Source organism: Schistocerca gregaria, chromosome 5 (genome assembly GCF_023897955.1).
Source record: "Schistocerca gregaria isolate iqSchGreg1 chromosome 5, iqSchGreg1.2, whole genome shotgun sequence".
Classification (NCBI taxonomy): domain Eukaryota; kingdom Metazoa; phylum Arthropoda; class Insecta; order Orthoptera; family Acrididae; genus Schistocerca; species Schistocerca gregaria.
The window spans coordinates 260125241-260148607 of NC_064924.1; the positions used below are offsets into that span (position 1 = coordinate 260125241).

General features: G+C 39.4%; 1 protein-coding gene across 2 annotated transcripts in view; it reads right to left on the bottom strand.

Annotated features, from left to right (window-relative positions):
- The window catches only part of LOC126273461 (serine/threonine-protein phosphatase 2A activator-like), a 204537-nt gene that overhangs the window by 61826 nt on the left and 119344 nt on the right, over nt 1-23367 (bottom strand). For both annotated transcript variants that reach the window (XM_049977018.1, XM_049977019.1), the window contains one exon: nt 16954-17054. In XM_049977018.1, coding sequence (XP_049832975.1) covers nt 16954-17054 — 101 coding nt within the window. The remainder of the gene's footprint in view (nt 1-16953; nt 17055-23367) is intronic.

A 23367-nucleotide genomic window follows, 5' to 3' on the forward strand; every position in this document is an offset into this window, starting at 1 on the left:
GTTGGCACCCTTTATGTGTCTGACATCGGTGGTGAACTGAGATATGAAGTTCATGTATCTGAAACGGCGAGGAGGTGGGTCAGCTGGAGGGTTAGAAATGGCCACAGCCAGGGGCTTGTGGTCTGTTACAACATAGAAAGGGCATCCCCCAACATTGGTCTCAAAATGCTTGATCGCTTCGTAGACCACGAGCAACTCCCTGTCAAATGTGGAATATTTCCGTTGCGCTTTGGTGAGCTTGAATGAGAAAAAGTGCAGCGGCGAAGTGTGGCCGTCGACTGTCTGGCTTAGGACAGCGCCGAAGGCAGTATCGCTCGCATCTGTGGTGATGAAAGCCTGCGCATTGGGATGAGGATGAGCATTGGTGCAGGCCTCGGCAAGAAGATTTTTGAGGGCAGTGAAAGAGTCAGTCATAGCAGGGGTTCATGGCAAAGGCGGAGATACAGAAGTCTTGGTGCCTGCCAAGGCGTCCGTCAGTGAAACCTGAATCTCCACAGCCCAAAGTAGATGACAGCGATAATAATGAACCAACCCTAGAAAGCGCCAGAATTCTTTGAATGATGAAGGTCTGAGTAGGTTTAGTATTGTTTGTACTTTGTCAGGGGGTGGTGAAATGCCGTCAGCAGAGACCAGAAAACCAAGAAAAGCGACAGTGGGTTGATGTACCTACAATTTGTTCTGGTTGGTCTCAATTACTGCTGCCGAGTGTCTATAACAGTTTGCACATGCCAAATGTTGTCCTCAACAGAGGAGCTGAACACAAGAATGTCATCAAGATATGCAAAGCAGAATTTTAGTTTGAATTGCACTTTGTTCATGAAGCGTTACCAGGTCTGGGTTACGTTTTTCAGAACGAAGGGCATGAATTGAAGTTGAAATAACCCGATTGGGGTGGTGATTGCTGTTTTCTCGGTGTCTTCAGGAGCCACAGGGATCTGATGGTAGACTCATTTGCAATCAATGACAGAGAATGTAGTCGCACCTGCGAGGGAACTGGTAAAGTCGGCAGTATTGGGTATGGGGTAGGTGTCCATGATTGTTCGTGCGTTTAGTCGATGGTAGTCTCCATACATGCGCCAGGACTCGTCTTTCTTGGGTGTCATATGAATGGGCGTAGACCAGCTGCTGGCAGAGGGTTTGATGACACCGGAGCTTAGAAGTTCAGAAATCTGCTTTTTAAGGTCGGAGAGGCGCTCAAGACAAAGTCGACGTGGTGTACTGGAAATCATGGGGCCTGGCGTGAGGCGAAGCTTGTGAACCGTGCCGTTGGTGACGATGGAAATGTAGCCGGCGGCACGGGAGTTGGTTTGTTTATAATGTGTGGCGGGTGGGGCAGGTGAGGCGAGGTCGTGGTGTTCAGAGCCACTCAGCAGATCAGACGGGAGCTGAGGCGGCGAAGTGTCCCAGGAATCAATGTGACAAGATGGCAGCACGGTCATGGGTGAAGTGCTAGGCGTGACTGCAGTGTTTGTGTTGTCAGTGGCGGTTGCATGGCAGCGCACAGGAGCCGCAGTTGCATAGTTTGAGGTGCTGCCGGTGAGGGGAGGGGTAGGAGCTGTCAGCTCAGGAACAAGTGACACTCGTTGTGCATGCGCACTGGTGTCCGGACGAGTGTCAAATGCTGCCGTGTTAGGGGGGTGTGGTCCTGTGGAACTGTCAGTAGACGTTAAGGTAGACTTGATAGCACAGTTGCGAGGGGTAGCAGGTGGTAAGCACATGGAGACTCGATTGCTGGGACTACAAGCAGATTCAGCACACTTACTGACCTTGCTTTGTCCTTGCTGCAGTGACTGTAATTGTAGTATGGGCAGTGTGGTTGCATTTCCTGTGGAAAGTGTTCGTTCCCAGAAGCGGTGGTTGAGGTTCGGTGGCTGCAGCCGGTTTGGTTGCAGGAGGGGGCGTGACTGAGGACAGAGCCGGTGACGTCCCAGTGGCTTCTTTACTGCGTCCCGGAGCGAGCAGAACAGTTGCTACAGTGTGTCTCCAGCCGCCTCAGGCCATGGGACGATGAGCCTGAACCTGAGACTTGCCAGGTGGGCAGTGGCTGACGAAATAGAGCAGTGAAGCATGTAGTTTGTCACCAATTGTTATTCACTGCTCAACAGGTTTGGGAGACCTCTGAGCCAGAGCAAAGCGGATGTGAGGAGGTAGTTTATTTGACCAAATGGAGAGGAGAGCTGTGTCAGAGAGCAGATCATCGCTGACCATGGCCCGTAGCCACCTCCAGAGTTGTGAAGGTTTGTCATTGCCTAGTTGCTCGATGTGGAGCACTTGCCATATTGCTGTCTCAGTTGAGTGCGCAAGCTGACATAGAATTGTCTTTTTGGCTAGAGTGTACCGAGTAGCAGAGTCCGGAGCATCGATCAGGTCAGCAATCAAGTCCTCCTGGTCGTGCAGGTGGGTGATAAGGCACAGAAATCTGATTGATTCGTCGAGTTTGAAATGGTCGAACACTTCATCCACAATTTTGAACCAGTTGGTTACCCTGTCGGGACTGAACGGCGGCAGCGTTGATAAGCATTGTAGAATGTTCGGAAGAACAGATAGAATTGAGTTCGTCGGGGCACTGCCTGAAAAGAGCTGTTGTTGATGCAGTATTCCAGGAGAGTATGTGTCCAGGGTATGTGTCGACAATGGCTGTTGGGTGGCAGTGTGATGGTGACGATTTGTGGTTGAGCATGAACTGTCGCGACGAGGAAGGCCGATGTGGGTGATACACCATAATGTGTCAATTGCGGTTGCAGAAGTTCGACTGGAGCCGGTGCGGGGGCGACAGGTGAGAAAAAGTTCAAAGTTTGAAAACGTGTGACGGTCCAGGGAAAACTCGACATGCGATCAGAGTCAGAGCCACCTGTGTTGCAGGGAGGCTGCAAAGCTTCGGGCTGTCCAGAAGCACAGTGAGGAAAATGATGCCGAACATCGGGCAGAATGTGTGAATGTTCACTGTTCATAGTCACTTCACTCAAAACGGTGTGCAGATAAGGTGAATATCGTGCCACAAAACACTGAGGCGTAGCAGTAGGACGGAGATGGAGGTCAGGCACAGATAACAAGTTATTGTTCCTGTTGCAGGCCGAGGTATTGAAGCAGGAAGGCATGTGCTGATGCTGACCCGAGGCAGGTGCAGGCGTGGTCGGATGCTGAAGAGGTGGACCTGTGAACAAAGCAGTGCCGGCCATGTGGCAGGAATCCTCATGGTACAGGGCGGATTGCAGCGTGGCAAACCATTGTCCTGGTGGTGGTAGCTTATCCAACAAAGCATTTGCAGAAATTGGCATTGATCCCGCACTGCACGGAGATCCGTAAGAGGTAGCTGCACTGTCGATGAGGGAGGGCACATGTGGCGGGAACAAAGGCATCTGATAGCCGGAGTCATGCACACTCCTAATCTCACTTATTGTTGCAGGCATGAAAACGTCCAGCAAAATCAGCATAATCGACGAGTGAGGGGCATCATGTTGCAGTCCTGGCGGGTGTACATCACCCGCAACATGATGCAAGTTGATCACAAAATCCGATGTTAGGCGTTGGGCCGAAACCATTGTTCCAATGTTGTGTTGATGTAATACACGGGAAAATAACCGACGCGGAGGCCACGGACACAGTAAAACGGCAAAAACGGAAGACGTTACCACTCGGGGTCAGCAGTGAGATGGATGCTCGGGTGAAATACACCAAACAACACCTTATAATCAGGAGTTCATTTATTCACACAAGAAAGGATTACACAGAACTGGATGGCAGAACTACACAAAGATAATGTTTTTTTGCTTAGTCCAAAGATGATACTAAGATTGACACTGGTGTCGATCTCATTGGTACCACAAACTGTATCTGTTAAAGAAAACAAGTAAGAATATCGTTTTGAAAATTAGAAGAGACTATTTCACAAAGCTATGAAAACCAAAGAGCATACTTTCTGACACTGGAGCACAATTTACTTCTAAACTTTGGAAAACATTTGTTGAGGATAAGAACACAAACCATATTCTGATATCTGGTTATCACCAATCAAGCAATCCAGCTGAACATTACATGAGAGAAATAGGGAGATCATTTAGAACTTATTGCAATAAAAATCATGTAACTTCCATAGATTATTTAGACAGCTTTGAAGATATATTGAACAGCTTACAACATTTGTCTACTGGTTTCCATCCATATGAAATAATGTTCCACAAGAATCTACCGAATCTGATCGATGAATAAATTGAATTACCAGCATGTAAGGCTATGAGTCCACAGAAAAGAGAAGAAACAGTCAAGAAAGTAATGGAACAAGAAGGGAAATTGAGGAAAAACAAATATGATAAGAAGTTGAGCAGTACAAATTTTAAAATCAATGATCTGGTTCTGGTGAAGACACATCAAAAATCCAAGACTATAAGCAATGAATTAAAGAAATTCTTTGACTTCTACATTGGTCCATTCAAAATTCAGTCTACGCCACACTCAAATGCATACAGGTTAGTGTATCCAAAGTCTGGAAGGTTATTTGGTTTACGTAACATTACTGAACTGAAACCATATAAGCAAGTGTCAAACACCAAGAAAAAATAAGATGATGTTAAAGCCCTCAAGAGGACACCACATCTTTGTGTCAAGTGCATGGTGAGCACTAGGTCTCCAAGCTATGTAGCATTCTATTTTCTTCTTTTCATTTTCATTACATCTTTTACTCATCTATAAACCTGTAACGCTAAATGCTATCCATTCTCTGTAGTATAAGTTTTCTGTATGTAATATGAATTTTGAGCGACATTATTTGAGGAATATTTTGAAAACTTAAACTATGTACTAAATTTGACATTCCTACAGTATTGATTGACCAGTTAATGTAGTTATACTCTGTAGAGCATGTATTTGATTTGTGGGTGCTTCTTTTAGAATTACAGACATGATCATGATTTTATGAGATTTACAAATGGACAATGTTAAAGACATACTAAATGGACAAGTTGCACTGTGACAAAAGACATTTTGTGAAAAGTTTGTCATTACGAGATGGTGATGGGGAACAGCCTGTGAGTTTGTTTGATATGATAAACAGTTAAATGAGATCTGGGGGTCTAATATACTGTATAGTGGAATATACTGAAATATTAATCAAAAAGAAAAAATACATACATAATTTATTTTTGTTCAATGTCTTTAATCTGTATATAGCTAAATCTTTATAGTTTGGATATGCTTACCTTTGTGTGACTTTGTTTACAAATATGCTAAGGAATAGGATAATACGTGAATGATTTTGACATATTTATACTTGATGTGACCTTAATTGTAGCCTGCACGAATACCTTGAGTAACGAGTTCATCCCAGTTCCTACCTAGAGAACTCTATCCAAGATCCTCACCTGACCTGGAAGTAAAAATTTGAAACTGTAAAACTAATAGTGGACTGTGCTATTGCAGCATAGAGACAGCCAGGAAAAGAGGGGTTGCAGACACAAGATGGACACAGCAAAAGGACTGATGACTGTGAGTTGCCAATTCCTTAAGACGTGTATTGTGAACCAGTGACTGGAGTTACAGCCTTTTTTTTATATGCATCCAGGTAGTTATCGGATGATATTGTGCTTCCAAAGGCCTTGTATGTGCATCTTTATAGGTATCAACTATCCAATTTGCTAAAACACTGAGTATTTTTGTGAAAGCATATAGAATATTCTGAAGGGATGCATATTGTCGTAATTGTGAATAGATTGTTGACATTGATAAAATTATGTACAAATGCTAAATCAAAGATCTAATTGAGAAATCGAAGTAATAAATATATAGCAACAAACATTAAGAGGTTGTGGAAATGTTGGCATAAATAAATAATGCCTCTAATTACCATAATTGCAATTGATTAATGGGTTAACACATAGAACCTCATTACCTCGAGAAACAGCTTAAAAGTTATTACCAAGCGATGTATTTTGATTTGTTATTTATTTTTATGTCCTCCTCAGTAATTAATATTCTTTGTAATTACATTTCCTAACCCTCCAATTGTTCACATCACACATTTCCAGAAGGAAAAATCTACAATGTCAGCTGCATTTGAACTTATTAATACAAGTGGGTGTTTTTTGTGACTTATCTAAAGCTTTTGAACTTGTCAATCATCACGTGTTAATAATGAAGCTACACCACTATGGAATTAGAGGAACTGCTCTTGATATCATAAAGTCATTTCTGCAGAACAGAAAACAAGCAGTGGAAGTGTCAGAAAATCAAGGGAAACAGTTATCAGAACTACAAGATATAAAACATGGGGTGGCACAGGGTAGTATTCTAAGACCCCTCCTTTTCCTTATATACGTAAATGATTTACCTCGTATCGCAGACAGTGAATTGATACTCTTCGCAGAGGACACAAAAAGCATAACTGTGAGACCAAGCTTACAATAGGCCCTAAGTAAAAGTAATCGAACAGTTGAAATGATCACCTACTGGCTTGAAGTGAATAGGTTAATTCTCAATAATGAGAAAACTAATACAATCCTATTTAGGAATAACAAAAGAAAAACAAGTGAACTGACAAATTTCCAAGAGCTAGATGTAAGAGTAGTTCAAACTGCTAAAATTTTAGGGATCACCATGGACTGTTGTTTAGGATGGAAAGATCATATTTCCAATATAAGCAATAAACTTAGCAGTGCTGGCATTGCTCTGAGAGAAATTAAGCCACTAATAACTGAAGATGATGTTTGGATGGTGTATTTTTCATATTTCAACACTATAACGAGCTATGCATAGAAATCTGGGGCCACTCGAATGAGGCAATTAAAATATTCAAATTACACAAGAGAGCAATTAGAATAATAGGAAACAAAAGGACAAAAGATAGTTGCAAGCCTCTTTTCAAAAAATAAATAAATAAATAAATAAATAAGATTCTAACCTTCTACAGCTTGTACATATATAAAATTCTGCTCCTTGCTTGCGATCATAAGACAAGTTCAACAAAAATGAAGATGTACACCACCACCACACCAGAAGCACCAAGAAATTAAGAATTACACAGCATAACACAACTCAATATAAGAGAAGCAGTGGTTACATGGCAGGTTGTACAACTCTTTACCACCACACATCACTAATACCAAATCGAAGGATAAGTTTAACAGTCAATCAAAAAACTGCAATTAGAAACCCCTTTATATTCAGTCAGAGAATTTCTTTCAAACAAAAATAACTGAAGCAAACAGGTAAGTACACTAAAAAGATATGTACACAGGTATAAAGAAAAAGAAATAGTAAAATGTGTTAACTTCTTAACAGCATAGTTTTATCTAAATTTTTTGTTTCCTACAGTATTATTGCTGTTAATTTTTTTTAAATGTAAACAAAACAGGATATAGAATATGTATGTGCTATATGGCTGTATTATACCGTATACATAAAATGATGGACCCATAGTATAGAATTATTGTGATTAAATGTTCTGTAATTTAGGTACATAGATTATGTATGCCTCATAAAATCTGTTCAGTTTACAGTATCTAAAATTTTGTAACTATGATGTTAATTTCCAGAAATGTTGTGGCTAAAATTTATTAGTTATCTTCGCAAAACTGTAGTTAGAATCAGTAAAAGTAGTGTATTTTATTGGAAAACTGACAAAGCAAAAATGTACTTGGACTTACTCCATAGATGTACATCATATGCTGCTAAATAAATAAATAAATACACACAACTTTTTTATTTCTAGAATTTGAGGCCTTATTTGTGCATTTTATGTATGTAATTGGATAAAGCATGAATTCTTTAGTGCCACTGAATGTTAGTAACCAATTCCAAACTGTAATTAATCACTTAACAAAAGTAATACAAGAGAATTATTGCAATTAAAGTTCAGATTGATTTTCTTATGGAAAACGACAGATATTACTACAATAAATTATGTCATTCGATATTGTATTTTGTACCTTATTCAGCTGTAACATCAGTTTCTTTACATTTTGTAAATTTTAATTGTGACATCAAAAATGTACAAAAGTAATAATGAGTTATTTTGAAATTTGTTGTTAAAATTCTATATAAAGTGATGGTGCAAGAAGGTCAGTCAGTCAGTCAGTGTTTTGTTTACATGTGGAGTGTGCAGTTTGGTTGTCAATACATTTTGTGATGTTTGAAACTTTTGTTTTCAATCATCAATGAATCCCAGGCAAATGAAATTTAAGTGTTAACGTTTGGAGGAGAACGTTAGAAAGCGCTTCATAGCTGTTACTGAAAAGATGGGGTTATCAGTTTCAGTAGATGCTGCGATGAAATATCTCTGTCCACTCACTACAAATAACTACAATAATATGAGTATGACCCTCTCAGCACCACTAGAAGTAATGTCCACCAGAAAACCCTAAAAATAAAAAAAATCTATAATAATATATTAACAAAGTTGATTAAATATTGTGCCTCTGAGTTTAGTGACAGTTTAAGTTATTTGTGTAACCAGTCTTTATCAGTGGAACATTTCCTGAATTGTTGAAATATGCTGAAGTTAAGCCTTAGTATAAGAAAGAAGATAAAGAAATACCATCAAACTTCTGCCCGATTTCACTGTTGCCAGCATTCTTAAAAAATTTAGATAAGACAGTCATCTTCTTAATCATCTGACCACAAATAAAATATTGTTCAACTCACAATTCATATTTCTAAAGGATTCCAATATTAAGACAGCTATCTACACATACAGTGAAAATGTACTTAATTCATTAGACAATAAATTACAGGCTACTGGTATATTTTGTGATCTCTCAAAAGCATTGGACTGAGTAAATGACAATATCCTTTTAAGTAAATTAGACTTCTCGAATGAAAAACAGCCCACAGTTGCACTAAATTAAGTTTATTTTAAACCTTGACCATGGTTTCTGCTGCAATAATACAGCCGTCTTCAGAAGTCATACACACTAATAAATAGAAAACGTCTTAGCTCTGCGGCTGAGTCAAGACCAATAAAATAACTTCAACAGATATAAACCTGTTTTGAACACAAGTAAAACTACATATGGCACCGTATGTCCTCTGCCACTACGACTCCTTTCAAGACAGTTTTGTAATGGTTGTCTTGTCGCTGCTGTGATGAAAATAATGAAATTATATTATTATTGTGTAATAGGAAATGCTGCAGAATGGTTCAAATCCTATATCTCTGGTGGAAAACAAAGGGTGTCAATAGGAAAGATGTGTATTAAGCTATCAGGCATCATCCAACTGGGAACCAATAATATGTGGTGTTCCTCAAGGTTATATCTTAGGACCCTTCCTTTTTCTTGTTTATATCAATGTCCTTTCATCATTAACATTACCAGATGCCAAGTTTGTTTTGTTTGCAGATGATACTGACATTTCAATAAATAGTAAATCATGTATAGTCTTAGGAAGGACAGCTAATGAAATTTTCAAGGACATTAATAATGGCTCCTAGCAAATTCTCTGTCACTAAACTTTCAAACAACGTATTTTATGCAGTTCAGAACTTATAAAAGGTTTCCTGCCAACCATACACTTCACATATGACAACAAGTGGATAGAAGAAGTTGACAGTGTGAAATTCTTGGTATTAGAGCTTGATAATAAATTTAACTGGGAGGAGCTACCACAGAACTGCTAAAGTATCAAAGCAAACCTCTATTTCCTATGCGAATGTTGTCAGAGTAGGAAATAAAAATAAAAAAGTTAGTGCACTATGCTTAATTTCATGCTATAATGTCATATGAGATTAATTTCTGGGAAAACTCATCAAGCCAAGCTACAGTTTTCCAAGACCAAAAATGTGCAATACGAATTACTTGTTGTGTGAACACAAGAAAGTCACGCAGAGGGCTGTTTAAGGAACTGGCAATACTAACTACTGCTCCCCAATATATTTATTCCTTAATAAAAGGACTAATGACCACAGCAGTTGAGTCCCATAGTGCCCAGAGCCATTTTGAGCCTTAATAAAATTTGTCAATAAAAATATGTCTTTTTTTCAAACCAACAGTTCATGGAATCAGTACTAGAAATAAGAATAACTTTCACAAAAGTAATGTAGTTTGGTTCAGAAAGGTGTCCACTATTCAGCTTTACTCATTTTCAATAACATTCCAGCAGCCACAAAAAGGTTAATAATAAAGTTCAGTTTGAGGAGAATTTATTGGTACTTCATTCAAGAATTCCTTGTGGAACAGTGTGATACTTATATGTTATTAATAATATCACACAATGTGAATATTCTGTACAATCTGACTTCTCTTCAAATTTTGTGCAGTAATGTGATCATTGTAAATAAGTGCTGTACTCCTTTTTTTCTATGGCCACAATAATCTAAGAATTATCATATGCACTCAAATGTACTGAACATTTAAAATTTGGTGACATGTTTTATATAAGATCAATGAAAAACAATCTTGATCATTGTGGATATTTTATTAAAATGACCAATTTTGGTCTAGGTTTAGGCAATCATAAGACAGCACCATCAGCTAAAGTTGATGATGTGTGGAAAAGTCAGTTGACCTCAGTCACTGAAACTGTGACTGCATTCAGCTGACTGTTCCATGCATCGCCAACTTCAGCTGATGGTGCTGTCTGAAGCCTTCACTGATACCAGTCATTTTAATAAAATAACCATCACAATTGAGACTCTTTTTTCACTGATTTAATACAGATTACAAGAGCACTGTTTTCCCAAAAATGTTACCAAAATTTTGTGCAAGTTTTATATCTTTTAAATGTAAATACGCTTAAGATTTTTTTACCAACTCCACATCCACAAGGGCAATTTCATTTGGGTCTGTGGAAGGTACATTCATACATCTATACTTATTTTGTAAATGTTTATAGTGTATTCTTGTTTTTCTGACACATTCCACATCCCAGGGGATCTGCTCACAATGGATCAATTAGAACAAAATGTACATCTAATTTAGTTTAAAAAATAATGAGCCAAGTTTGATTCTTAACTCATGACAGTTTTGACTCATTATATATAACCAGCACAACATATATCTACATAGAGAAGAAGATTTCTTTCCTAATATAGTAATAAATTATGAATTAGTCTCATAACTTATATAATTCAGGTACAGGAGAGACACCAAAAAATTTGCAGTAAAACTTCACCATGATCAAGCTATCATCTCTGAGAAATTCCCAATAAATGCTACAACCCAATTCACCATCTGTCCAAGATCTTCCTAATTAGCTTATATCCGTAGCACAACAGTAACAGCAGGTAAGGTGGGACCAATGTTTTATCTCAGAGGACATATTGCAGGTGTGGGTAATACCCTGCAAATATTATTTTGTTAAGAAGATTTAGAGGGAATCCTTCAATCATTCAATAAATTGTCATAACAAGGAAATACGCCACCTGACATAAAGAGTGGGACATCCCGAAGACACAGCCAGTTATTATGTAACTTTTTTACACATACCTATCAGTGGCATTTGCATTGTTTGTGTTTACTGTAGTTACCAGGACTGGTAGAATATATGTATATGAGTGGCATGAAGAGTGACACTGGTTCAGTGATCACTATGAAGAACACGAGGATGTTGTGGACTCATGTGAGACACGTTTATGAGCACCTGACACAGTTTGGAAGGAGCTGCATTGCAGCTCTCCATTTGGCCAGCTGATTGAATCATGCAGTACCTAGAGTTGTGAGGCATTCAGATTTGACTGTGGTGTGATTTGAGGCAGCATGGGGATGTGAGGGCAGGCATACTCATCATTAATGTTCCACTTGATAATATCTGACCACCACAACAGAGGATTGCAATACTGTGGAGCAACCACATCATAGCCCCTTCACATCTGTGTTGATGAATTGAGGTTCTGCACTACCGTAGATGGTCATTATCAGGAAGTATGGTGGCGACCTGGGGATGGTCTCATTCTTCCATTGTTTCGAGAAGCACAGCAGTGTTACTCTTGGAGTCAGGAAGTGGGGAGTCTTTGATTATGACCCCAGGTTACAGCTGGTAATGACTGGGTGAAATCTGATGCCAAAAGAGTATATCAACAAGCATCCTGTATACTCATGTGCTACTTCTCATCTGACAGTAACATGGTGCCATTTTTCAACAGTACAATGCTTGTCCACACATGGTCTTTGTTTCTAATAACTATCTGCATGATGTTGTGGTTCTCCCAAACCCAGCAGGATTTCCAGATGAGCACCTGATAGAACATGTGGGACCAGCTTGGTCTTCAACTCCTTCCCAGTGCCACTTTCAAGGATACCAAGTTTTGTTAGGCAGAGTAGAATCTTGAATGGTCTTTGACTTTAAACATTATAAAGCATATTTTAGCTCAATAACGTAAAGCTGCCATCATCCTGAATGTTGGTTTGAACACATCAGTGCTATACTAGGTATTGTCCTCTTGGAGTCAATACACCAATGCATTCCTCTAATTTTTAAACTGACTTACCCACCCCTTTACAGCGGGACTTGCATTTTAACATGGCCTCCGAATCATGAAACAACTTAACATTATCAAATTATATGTCTTTTCCAGAACTGAAAGAGGTCTAAGTGACAGCAGAAAGTCTTGTACTGATTGGAGATTGGATTCTGGGCCTTTAGAACTGAAGCCTTGAGATACTGAGCCATCCACCTATATTTAACTCTCTAGTTATGAAGACAGGGAGATGAGGGTTTATTCATGGAAATCTTGTTTCTGAACAGTTTAATCAAAATAGGACATTATGCATGCATGCCTTTGTTAGGTACAGCAGAATCTTCAGTTCAACATGAAATATGAACCATGGAACTACTTGGAATGTTTTCTAGATACAAAGCACTGCCAGAAGTGAAACATGTTATAACAAAAAAAATCCTGTGAGCAGGGAAGAATCAATGACAAACCTTTTGATTTGTTTTTTAACACACTTTTGTTGATTCAATATATTAAGCTCATAAGTATTAAGCCTATTGATGTAGTGTAGTACACTCAGACACTAGGATAACAAAGCTCAGTTCTAATACAACAAATTACTCAACTGTAATATTTTGGATCAAACTAATTAATTTAAACCATAAAATGACAAATTAAGTTAATAAAAAAGCAAATAAATTTAAGAACTAACTACTACAACTGTTATACACAAATCTGAACCGTGTATGTAGAAGCTCTTACACAGTGGTGTTATAATTTTTCAAATGGTTCAAATGGCTCTGAGCACTATGGGAATTATGAACAGACGTCATCAGTCCCATATAACTTAGAACTACTGAAACCTAACTAACCTAAAGACATCACACACATCCATGCCCAAGGCAGGATTCAAACCTGTGACTGTAGAGGTCACGAAGTTCCAAACTGAAGCGACTAGTACCACTCGGGCACAGCAGCCGGATATAATTTCTGTACCCTGCATTTTATAATTGTTGTTATTGTTGTTGTTGTTGCGTTCTTCAGTCCTGAAACTGGTTTGATGCAGCTCTCTATGCCACTCTATCCTGTGCAAGCCTCTTCATCTCCCAGTACCTACTGCAACCTACATTTCGAAAGCTTCTATTCTCTTCTTGTCCAAACTATTTATCATCCATGTTTCACTTCCATACATGGCTACACTCCATACAAATACTTTCAGAACTGACTTCTTGACACTGAAATCTATACATGATGTTAACAAATTTCTCTTCTTCAGAAACACTTTCATTGCCATTGCCAGTCTACATTTTATATCCTCTCTACTTCAACCATCATCAGTTATTTTGCTCCCCAAATAGCAAAACTTTAAGTGTCTCATTTCCAATTTTGTTGATGTTCATCTTATATCCTCCTTTCAAGACGCTATCCATTCCATTCAACTGCTCTTCCAAGTCCTATGCTGTCTCTTACAGAATTACAATGTCATCGGGGAACCTCAAAGTTTTTAATTCTTCTCCATGGATTTAAATACCTGCTCGGAATTTTTCTTTTGTTTCCTTCACTGCTTGCTCAATATACAGATTGAATAACATCGGGGAGAGGCTACAACCCTGTCTTACTCCCTTCCCAACAACTGCTTCCCTTTCATGTCCCTCGACTCTTATAACTGCCATATGGTTTCTGTACAAATTGTAAATAACCTTTCGCTCCCTGTATTTTACCCCTGACACATTTAGAATTTTAAAGAGAGTATTCCAGGCAAAATTGTCAAAAGCTTTCTCTAAGTCTACAAATGATAGAAACGTAGGTTTGTCTTTCCTAAACTTTCTTCTAAGATAAGTCGTAAGGTCAGTATTGCCTCACGTGTTCCAGTATTCCTACGGAATCCAAACTGATCTTCCTTGAGGTCAGCTTCTACTAGTTTTTCCATTCGTCTGTAAAGAATTCGCGTTAGTATTTTGCAGCTGTTGCTTATTAAACTGATTGTTCGGTAATTCTCACATCTGTCAACACCTGCTTTCTTTGGGATTGGAATTATTATATTCTTCTTGAAGTCTGAGGGTATTTCGCCTGTTTCATACATCTTGCTCACCAGATGGTAGAGTTTTGTCAGGACTGGTTCTCCCAAGGCCGTCAGTAGTTCTAATGGAATGTTGTCTACTCCGGGGGCCTTGTTTCGACTCAGGTCTTTCGGTGCTCTGTCAAACTCTTCACGCAGTATCGTATCTCCCATTTCATCTTCATCTACATCCTCTTCCATTTCCATAATATTGTCATCAAGTACATCACCCTTGTATAGACCATCTATATACTCCTTTCACCTTTCTGCTTTTCCTTCTTTGCTTAGAACTGGGTTTCCATCTGAGCCTTTGATGTTCATACAAGTGGTTCTCTTATCTCCAAAGGTCTCCTTAATTTTCCTGTAGGCAGTATCTATCTTACCCCTAGTGAGATAAGCCTGCTTCATTTACTGCATTTTTATATTTTCTCCTTTCATCAATTAAATTCAATATTTCTACTGTTACCCAAGGATTTCTACTAGCCCTTGTCTTTTTACGTACTTGATCCTCTGCTGCCTTCACTACTTCATCCCGCAGAGCTACCCATTCTTCTTCTACTGTATTTCTTTCCCCCATTCCTGTCACTTGTTCCCTTATGCTCTCCCTGAAACTCTGTACAACCTCTGGTTCTTTCAGTTTATCCAGGTCCCATCTTCTTAAATTCCCACCTATTTGCAGTTTCTTCAGTTTTAATCTACAGGTCATAACCAATAGATTGTGGTCAGAGTCCACATCTGCCCCCGGAAATGTCATACAATTTAAAATGTGGTTCCTAAATCTCTGTCTTATCATTATATAATCTATCTGATACCTTTTAGTATCTCCAGGGTTCTTCCATGTATACAACCTTCTTTCATGGTTCTTAAACCAAGTCTTAGCTATGATTAAGTTGTGCTCTGTGCAAAATTCTACCAGGCGGCTTCCTCTTTCATTTCTCTACCCCAATCCATATTCACCTACTACATTTCCTTCTCTCCCTTTTCCTACTACCGAATTCCAGCCACCCATGACTATTAAATTTTCATCACCCTTCACTATCTAAATAATTTCTTTTATTTCATCATACATTTCTTCAATTTCTTCGTCATCTGCAGAGCTAGTTGGCATATAAACTTGTACTACTGTAGTAGGTGTGGGCTTCGTATCTATCTTGGCCACAATAATGCGTTCACTGTGCTGTTTGTAGTAGCTTACCCGCATTCCTATTTTCCTATTCATTATTAAACCTACTCCTGCATTACCCCTATTTGATTGTGTGTTTATAACCCTGTAGTCACCTGACCAGATGCCCTGTTCCTTCTGCCACTGAACTTCACTAATTGCCACTATATCTAACTTTAACCTGTCCATTTCCCTTTTAAAATTTTCTAACCTACCTGCCTGATTAAGGGATCTGACATTCCACGCTCCGATCTGTAGAACGCCAGTTTTCTTTCTCCTGATAACGACATCCTCTTGAGTAGTCCCCACCCGGAGATCCAAATGGGGGACTATTTTACCTCCGGAATATTTTACCCAAGAGGACACCATCATCATTTAATCATACAGTAAAGCTGCATGCCCTCGGGAAAAATTACGGCTTTAGTTTCCCCTTGCTTTCAGCCGTTCGCAGTACCAGCACAGCAAGTCCATTTTGGTTAGTGTTACAAGGCCAGGTCAGTCAATCACCCAGACTGTTGCCCTTGCAACTACTGAAAAGGCTGCTGCCTCTCTTTAGGAACCACACGTTTGTCTGGCCTCTCAACAGATACCCCTCCGTTGTGGTTGCACCTATGGTATGGCTATCTGTATCGCTGAGGCACGCAAGCCTCCCCACCAACGGCAAGGTCCATGGTTCAGGAGCGGGGGGGGGGGGGGAGGGGGGGGGGATTTTATAATTTTATAATCTCATAAATCAACATTTTGTAATTTTATAATTACAAAATCTTAATTTATGAGATTTTTACATGAAATATCACTTGCATATAATTACTCTCTAAAAGTAATGTTACATATTCACATGATATTTAATTTCATTCATCAATATATTGCACCATGTCACAGTGAGTCTGCTCATGCACTGCCATAATCAGTTAATTATAGTAACAGAAAGTCCTAGATTGAAATATAAATAAATGAAGTAACCATTGTAACAGATCACCATGTAGCTCAGTGATTGAACATTTGATAACATAGAAATAAGACTGAAAACACTGCTGATGTTATAAGTGATGTCCTCGTTCAGAGATTACTATGCAGCTACACTGACCCAGCTGACTGCACTGTACCAGCACTATGGTTCAAATGGAGTGGGATATAGTGTCCATTATCTCTCATTACAATGAAATGTGCACTTACACAAAACCATATATGCAACTGTTCTTCCCCATACACCATACATAAATAGAAAGCTATGGGAATCTTCTGACAATGATATACTTAGCATTCTGCACCAAACTTCATCCAGTAGCCTACAGAGTGCTACCCAGCACACAGAAGGAGCTACACATTACGCAGATAAAATTTTTGTTGATTTTAGATTATGTTACGTACCTCATTGATATGTTTTACACATGCCAGAAACATATAATCTTGTGAATACGTATCTACACATTCTGATTCAATAATAGAGCTGGGATAAACATGTGGATGACCTAAAAAGAAAAGAAAAAAATATGTGATATAAGGTATTGAAGTAATATGGCAATAACTACTCAGTTAATGTTCAACACAAAATTTTATGACTTATTGTATACTACACACTTCATTCTGTATATCCATATTATAAATCTAATTGACAGAAGTGCCAAGGAACAGCAATGACTACTAAGCTCACTGAAACATTAATTTATTCTTTAAAGTTTATGATAACAGATAGAAAAAGAAATCAACAACCATTAATAGTTTGCAAAAGGTATTATCAAAGTAATGAGCAGGAACAAAATGAAATACACAATATTTAGATACCACAGTAATTAAGAAAGTGCCACATCACAGAAAATATTTAATTGGTCACACAATAATATTTATAAGCAGAAATGAGTTATACAAGTGACAAAGTAGTAACTGAATTGATCTCACAGAAAGAAGAACAGTACAAATGGCCACATGTTTGTTTGATCCGTGGGAGGAATTACAAAGATGCTGAAATAACTGAACTGGCAGATGCTTGAAGAAAGACTCCAACTTTCTGTAAAAATTTACTTCACCCCCATAGAGATCAAGAAGACAAAACCAGACTAATTACATTCTGCAAAAAGGCATTTAAGCAATCATTCTTCCTGCCCTCCATACATGGATGGAATGAGAGAAATCCCTAATAACTGGTACAATGGAATGCACGCTTTGCCTTGCACTTGCTTTGTAGAGTGTGGATGTTGATGTCAGTGTGGATTATGCAAGAAATATTATCAAATTGGAAATTTGCTAAGTAAATGCAAATGAAATTATTACTTCATGCCAGCTTCCAAATTCTTCAACACAATGAATCTAGACATAAATCCACATCCAAATGCAACCATGATGCTTACTGTCTGTGAGTACAATTTGTAAACTTTATTGTTATTAATAGAAGGGGCTGCAGAGAGCAGCATAAAGATTATACCACAAAAATGGGTGCTGTTGAGGAAGCAGACCCTGCTGCATCATACAATACAGCCATTATACCTATATTTTTTGTTTCATACTCAGCATATACCCCCCCCCCCCCCCCCTGCTTGATTAGTAAGCTTCTTCATAAAGAGCCTGAACACAGCATAGTGGAACACAGCATTCAAGAATATCTACTCCAAAAATACTAGACAGCATATTGTTAGAATGTTATGATGACAGGGGCTAGCAATAAACCACTAGCAACTTAAAGTTCACAAATTTCTTATGTTTCAAAACTATGGACCCCAGTAATCAATAAAGGTTTAGAGGAAATGGGCCTGGACCAGAAAACCCATAGCCTTACCCAAAAGACATTGAGTACTACTAGATCATGAGCAAAGTTCAGGGCAACACTTTCAGAAAGTTTTGAGATAAAAACAGAAGTTAGACAGGGACTTTCACCTCTTCTCTTCACCTGTGTGCTGGACAAGGTTATCAGAGAGTGACAAAAAGAAATGAAAGTACAAAATATACTGAGCGGTATTTACCTGGGACACAAACAGAAGGGACTAGAAGTTCAGTGGAAGTGGCAGTAAAACAGATCAATATGCTCAAACTCCAGGCTGACAAGGTACGACTTCAACTGTCTTTAGAAAAGCCAAAATACCTCACTAACATCAGTGATACTCCCAGTGAACTACAGCTGGAACAAGGTAAAATTGAGAAAGTTGACAGATCCAGGTAGCTAGGAGAATGGTTGGAACCTAATCTATCAGAAGGAACAACACTAACAACTTCGATTAATAAGTTACAATTAGCATATCGGTTAACCAAGAACATCTATAATATGAAATGCCTATCTCACAATTCCAAACTAAAACACTACCAAACAGTTATCTGCCCTGAAGCCCTGTATTCCTCAGAATGCTTGAATCTGAACAGGAAAGGCTTGACAGATAAACTAGAGATTCAGGGGAGAAAGATCCTGAGAAAAATTCTGGGACTGATCAAAACAGATGGTGAGTACAGAAGACAATCGAACCAGGAACTATACAATCATACTGACAAAATCACAGATGTAGCCAGGAAGAGACATCTCACTTTCTAAGAACATATCACAAGGATGGACCAAACAAACTCACTTCTCAACTACTGGAAGAGCAGGAATACCATGACACCATGGCTGATAGGAGTCAAGAAAGACGTCCAGGAACTGGACATAACTGAAAGCGACATTAGAAACCAAGCACTTCTAAGAAGGATACTTAAAAAAAAGAGGTTTCCTGATAGATCACCCCATAAAAAGACTGCCTCCAAAGGAGAAACATAGCCAGAGAATGCAGGATTCCTGGGCCAACATCAAGTCCCTCTCCAGTTATCTGTGTGCAACAGTGTATTAGTTACTTAATCTTGTTAAAGTATTAACTCTTTACTATGTAGCATACCTCTTTGTGGAATGTCTAAATGTCATGTTGTTCTCCTAAATATCATGTTATCTTGCAGTAAGAACCATGCCACACCATTTGGATGCTTTATGTTGTCTTCTACAATAGGTAAGCCCGCCCGGTTGGCCATGCGGTCTAATGCACAGCTTTCCGGGTGGGAAGGAGCGCCGATCCCTAGCACGAATCCGCCTGGCAGATTTGTGTCGAGGTCCAGTAAGCCGGCCAGTCTGTGGATGGTTTTTAGGCGGTTTCCCATCTGCGTCAGAAAATGCGGGCTGGTTCCCCTTATTCTGCCTCAGCTACACTATGTCATCGATTGCTGCGCAAACAAGTTCTCTACGTACACGTACACCACAATTACTCTACCATACAAACATAGGGGTTACACTCATCTGGTATGAGACGTTCCCTGGGGGGTCCACCAGGGACCGAACTGCACAGTAACCCTGAGTTCAGTGTGCAGCAGCGCAGGGGTGAAGTGGACTGCGGTTGTCGTCATAGGGTTGTGGACCACTGCGGCTGCGGTGGGGATGGAGCCTCTCCATCATTTCTAGGTCCCCGGTTAACATAACATAACAATAGGTAATGAGCCCAGTCCATGGTTCATGAAACAAATTGATTACTGCTATTGTACATCTCAACATGTGAAATTTATTTGTGTGTGTTCTGTGATTTGCATGGTTCATACTGTACGTGAACAACTGTTACTGTGTGGAATTTTTACAGCTGTAAATTTGAATTGTTTTATGGGCCTATCATGGATTCCCATGGCACTGAGAAATTGTACAGAGCTGAAAACTAGACCATATGGAAGTTTTCAGTGTGAAACAAATTATGTGCGTCATACAGCATGAATGAGGTGGGTATAACAAAGTGCAAAATCTGGCAGCTTTTTCAGTGGGTGCTACATCACCACAAGCAGATGTGTTCAATGCTGTGCTAAAAACATGGCACGAAGCTGATTGTGCAGCAATTCACATCGTCATTAGAACTGTTGAAGCAAAAAATCATGGCACTGTTGTTTGCAGGTGAGACTACAAGAGATACATGGGACAAGCTACATGCCACCTTTGAATGGAAAACACAGGTGATGTAACTTAGACACACAACACAAACAAAAATGTTAGTGCACTTTATTAGACTGTACATGTACACAAATCACCATAACATACACTGAACACAATAAGATGAGGCAAATGTATGCAATCAGTAATAACATATTAACTGGGCATGAGCATATCACGATAGGGCTTCAACAGGCACCTGAGGCAGGCTCTAACAGAAGTTCACAGTATTGCTCTTTCGCACACTTTCATGGATGTCACACCACTAATACGCATAACTTTCAAGTGTGGCCACACTTTGAAAGAAAGCTGCAAACTCTGTTCATTCAGAATTTTTCAGTTTCCATATGGTCTTTGGTAATGACATTGTGACACATCTAGTGATGACATTGTGACACATCTAGCCAATTTTGAGAACTTGGTGCTTCATATGCAGCAACTCGATGTGAAACCTAATGAATCATCATTAATGGTGTAGCTACTTGAAACACTGCCTGACAGTTATGAAAATCTACTACAGTCGTGGTGGGCAAGATCTAAGGATGAACAGAGACTAAAATATTTAATGGATGAGTTATCTCATTTCTGTAAGGGAGAAATGAAACAATTGAGTCTCCCTGTTCACGACCAATGCAAATGTTAAAGAAATGAGCAGGAATGTTGTTTCATCAAATAAGTATGAAAAGTCAACAAACAAAAAGAAGCTTAAATGTTTCAGCTGTGGTGGATTTGGTTATATTAATACAAATGTATCCAAGTGTCAAACAAAAAAAAAATGTGTCCATAACCAAAATAAAAGTGAATTGCCTGACCAGGCTTTAATTGCTAAAGAGTGAATAATTAGATGAGATCTTATGTATTGCTAAGAAAATTGAGTGATACACATCATTTACTAAATTTGCAAAACCACTGCAGAAATGTATGGGCAATGACTCAACTATGAATGCACTAGGAAAATGATCTATTTATTTTAAAGATTTTGATGCTGGAGAGTGGAAGTTACGCCCTATGGATATGTTTTGCACACTCTAGGAAGGCGAAGTGATCTGTTTTCTGTATCATCTGCTATGGAAAATTTGTAATGTAACAGAATGGAACAAGACATTAAAAACAGATCAATTCCAGCTCTATTTCAAACCGCAGTACCCATATTACTCAATGCACATATGAAGTACATTCTGTTTTCTACATTTTATATCAGTGTTATTCTGGTATCCCTGCCAGCAGAAATCATGATGGAGGCATATGAGCTGCTGTGGGTAGTGCAGTGAACTGTGAGGAAAACTACCATGGAGGGTGCATGCAGTGTGTAGTATGGAGAGACCCACTGACAGAAGTGTTTACCTGCAAGCAGCCATAGGTAGGTCAGGCCAGTGCTTACAGCTACCACAGACATCGCCTTGTGCTAAATGCCGAGTGCTGTTGCTGAATGTTCAGTTGACAGTTGTCCATGCCAGCCGCATGCTGAGTTTATCCCCATGCATGTCTCTACGAGGATTCAGAGTTCTACTTCCTGTAAATTAATTCACACGAGAAGTTTTTTTTCCATTTCAGAATGTTCTGTTCCACAAGTATTATTAATCCACCATCAACCAGAGAAGTACCCATGTCAACAGTGTAATGTATTGGTGTTGTCATGCCTGTGCAGATACTAAAACTGTAATGAAGGATGTTCTCATGCACGTAACACCATTATTTTTTGTTTAACTTTTCCTTGTGTTAATTTTGGGCAGTTGATAAGGCTGCCTTATTGTTGTCCAGTGAGCCCAAGAAACTCGCCTTTCATAAGCTTTGTCAGTTGCTGACAGTATTTTAGACATGAAACCCATACAGTGGCAGCACGATTGCAGTTTAACCAGCACCACAAGTGCCCAGGGCAGTCATATGTGGCCTGGATAACTGATTTGCAGGGACACTTGCGCAAGTGTCATCTTGAGTGTACCAAATGTACTACCTCTTTTGTGGACTCATTGATTCACAATAGGATTGTCTGATTAGCACATGATACTGAGGTTCATACTAGGGCGTTGACCTTTTCTGACCCTTCTTTAGCTGAAGTTACCCAGATTGTTGTCTTAAGTGAGCTGACAGTAATGACAAGGATCATCCTTTCTGATAACTAGCAGGTGGCTCAATGAGGTACGCATGGCAAACAGCCACCAGTGTCCCGCAGGATACCACAGGTGGTTTCACCTGCCATCAAATCAGCATGCGTTGATGCTATTGACGATTCTGATGCAGTGGCATCTAGGTGCTGCCTGTCATCACACGCATGAATTTTGGCAGGCTTGGTCTGGTCACTGCATCATAATTCCTGTCTGCAGCAGTTTTTGCATCCTCAGCATCGTTTGCCTTCTGCACACTGGATGAGCCAGTGTTCCTGTCCTGATTGCCATTTGTTGCACATCTGAAAGGCTGCCCACACATGGAAGCCATGTGTAGGGCAAGCCACCAGGCAGGCCATTTGGCAACTGTTTGTGACAGTTGGCGAGCCACAAGTCAGTCATTGGATGGCCCTATGTTTTCATGGACTCTGGGCCTATCCCTAATGTCCTGTGTGAGTCACCCCATCATATTTTGTTGATGGTTGTGGATGGGTAGCCAGTCAAATTTCAAGTAAACATGAGAGTGATGCTCAGACTCATTAATTCAGGTATGTACAGGCTCTTTGGGTGCCTAGAGTTGGAATGGCTACTATGTGAGGATGTATCTTACAGCAAACAGTGAATTCCTTTGCCAGGGCAATACTCTGTCTTTGTGCATTATAAGAATGTGGAGTGGCAACTTATGTTGTTAGAAGTCAGTTCACTGTAAGTGAATTATTCAAACTGATGTGTCAAATGTGTGAGACACAATATACCATCAGA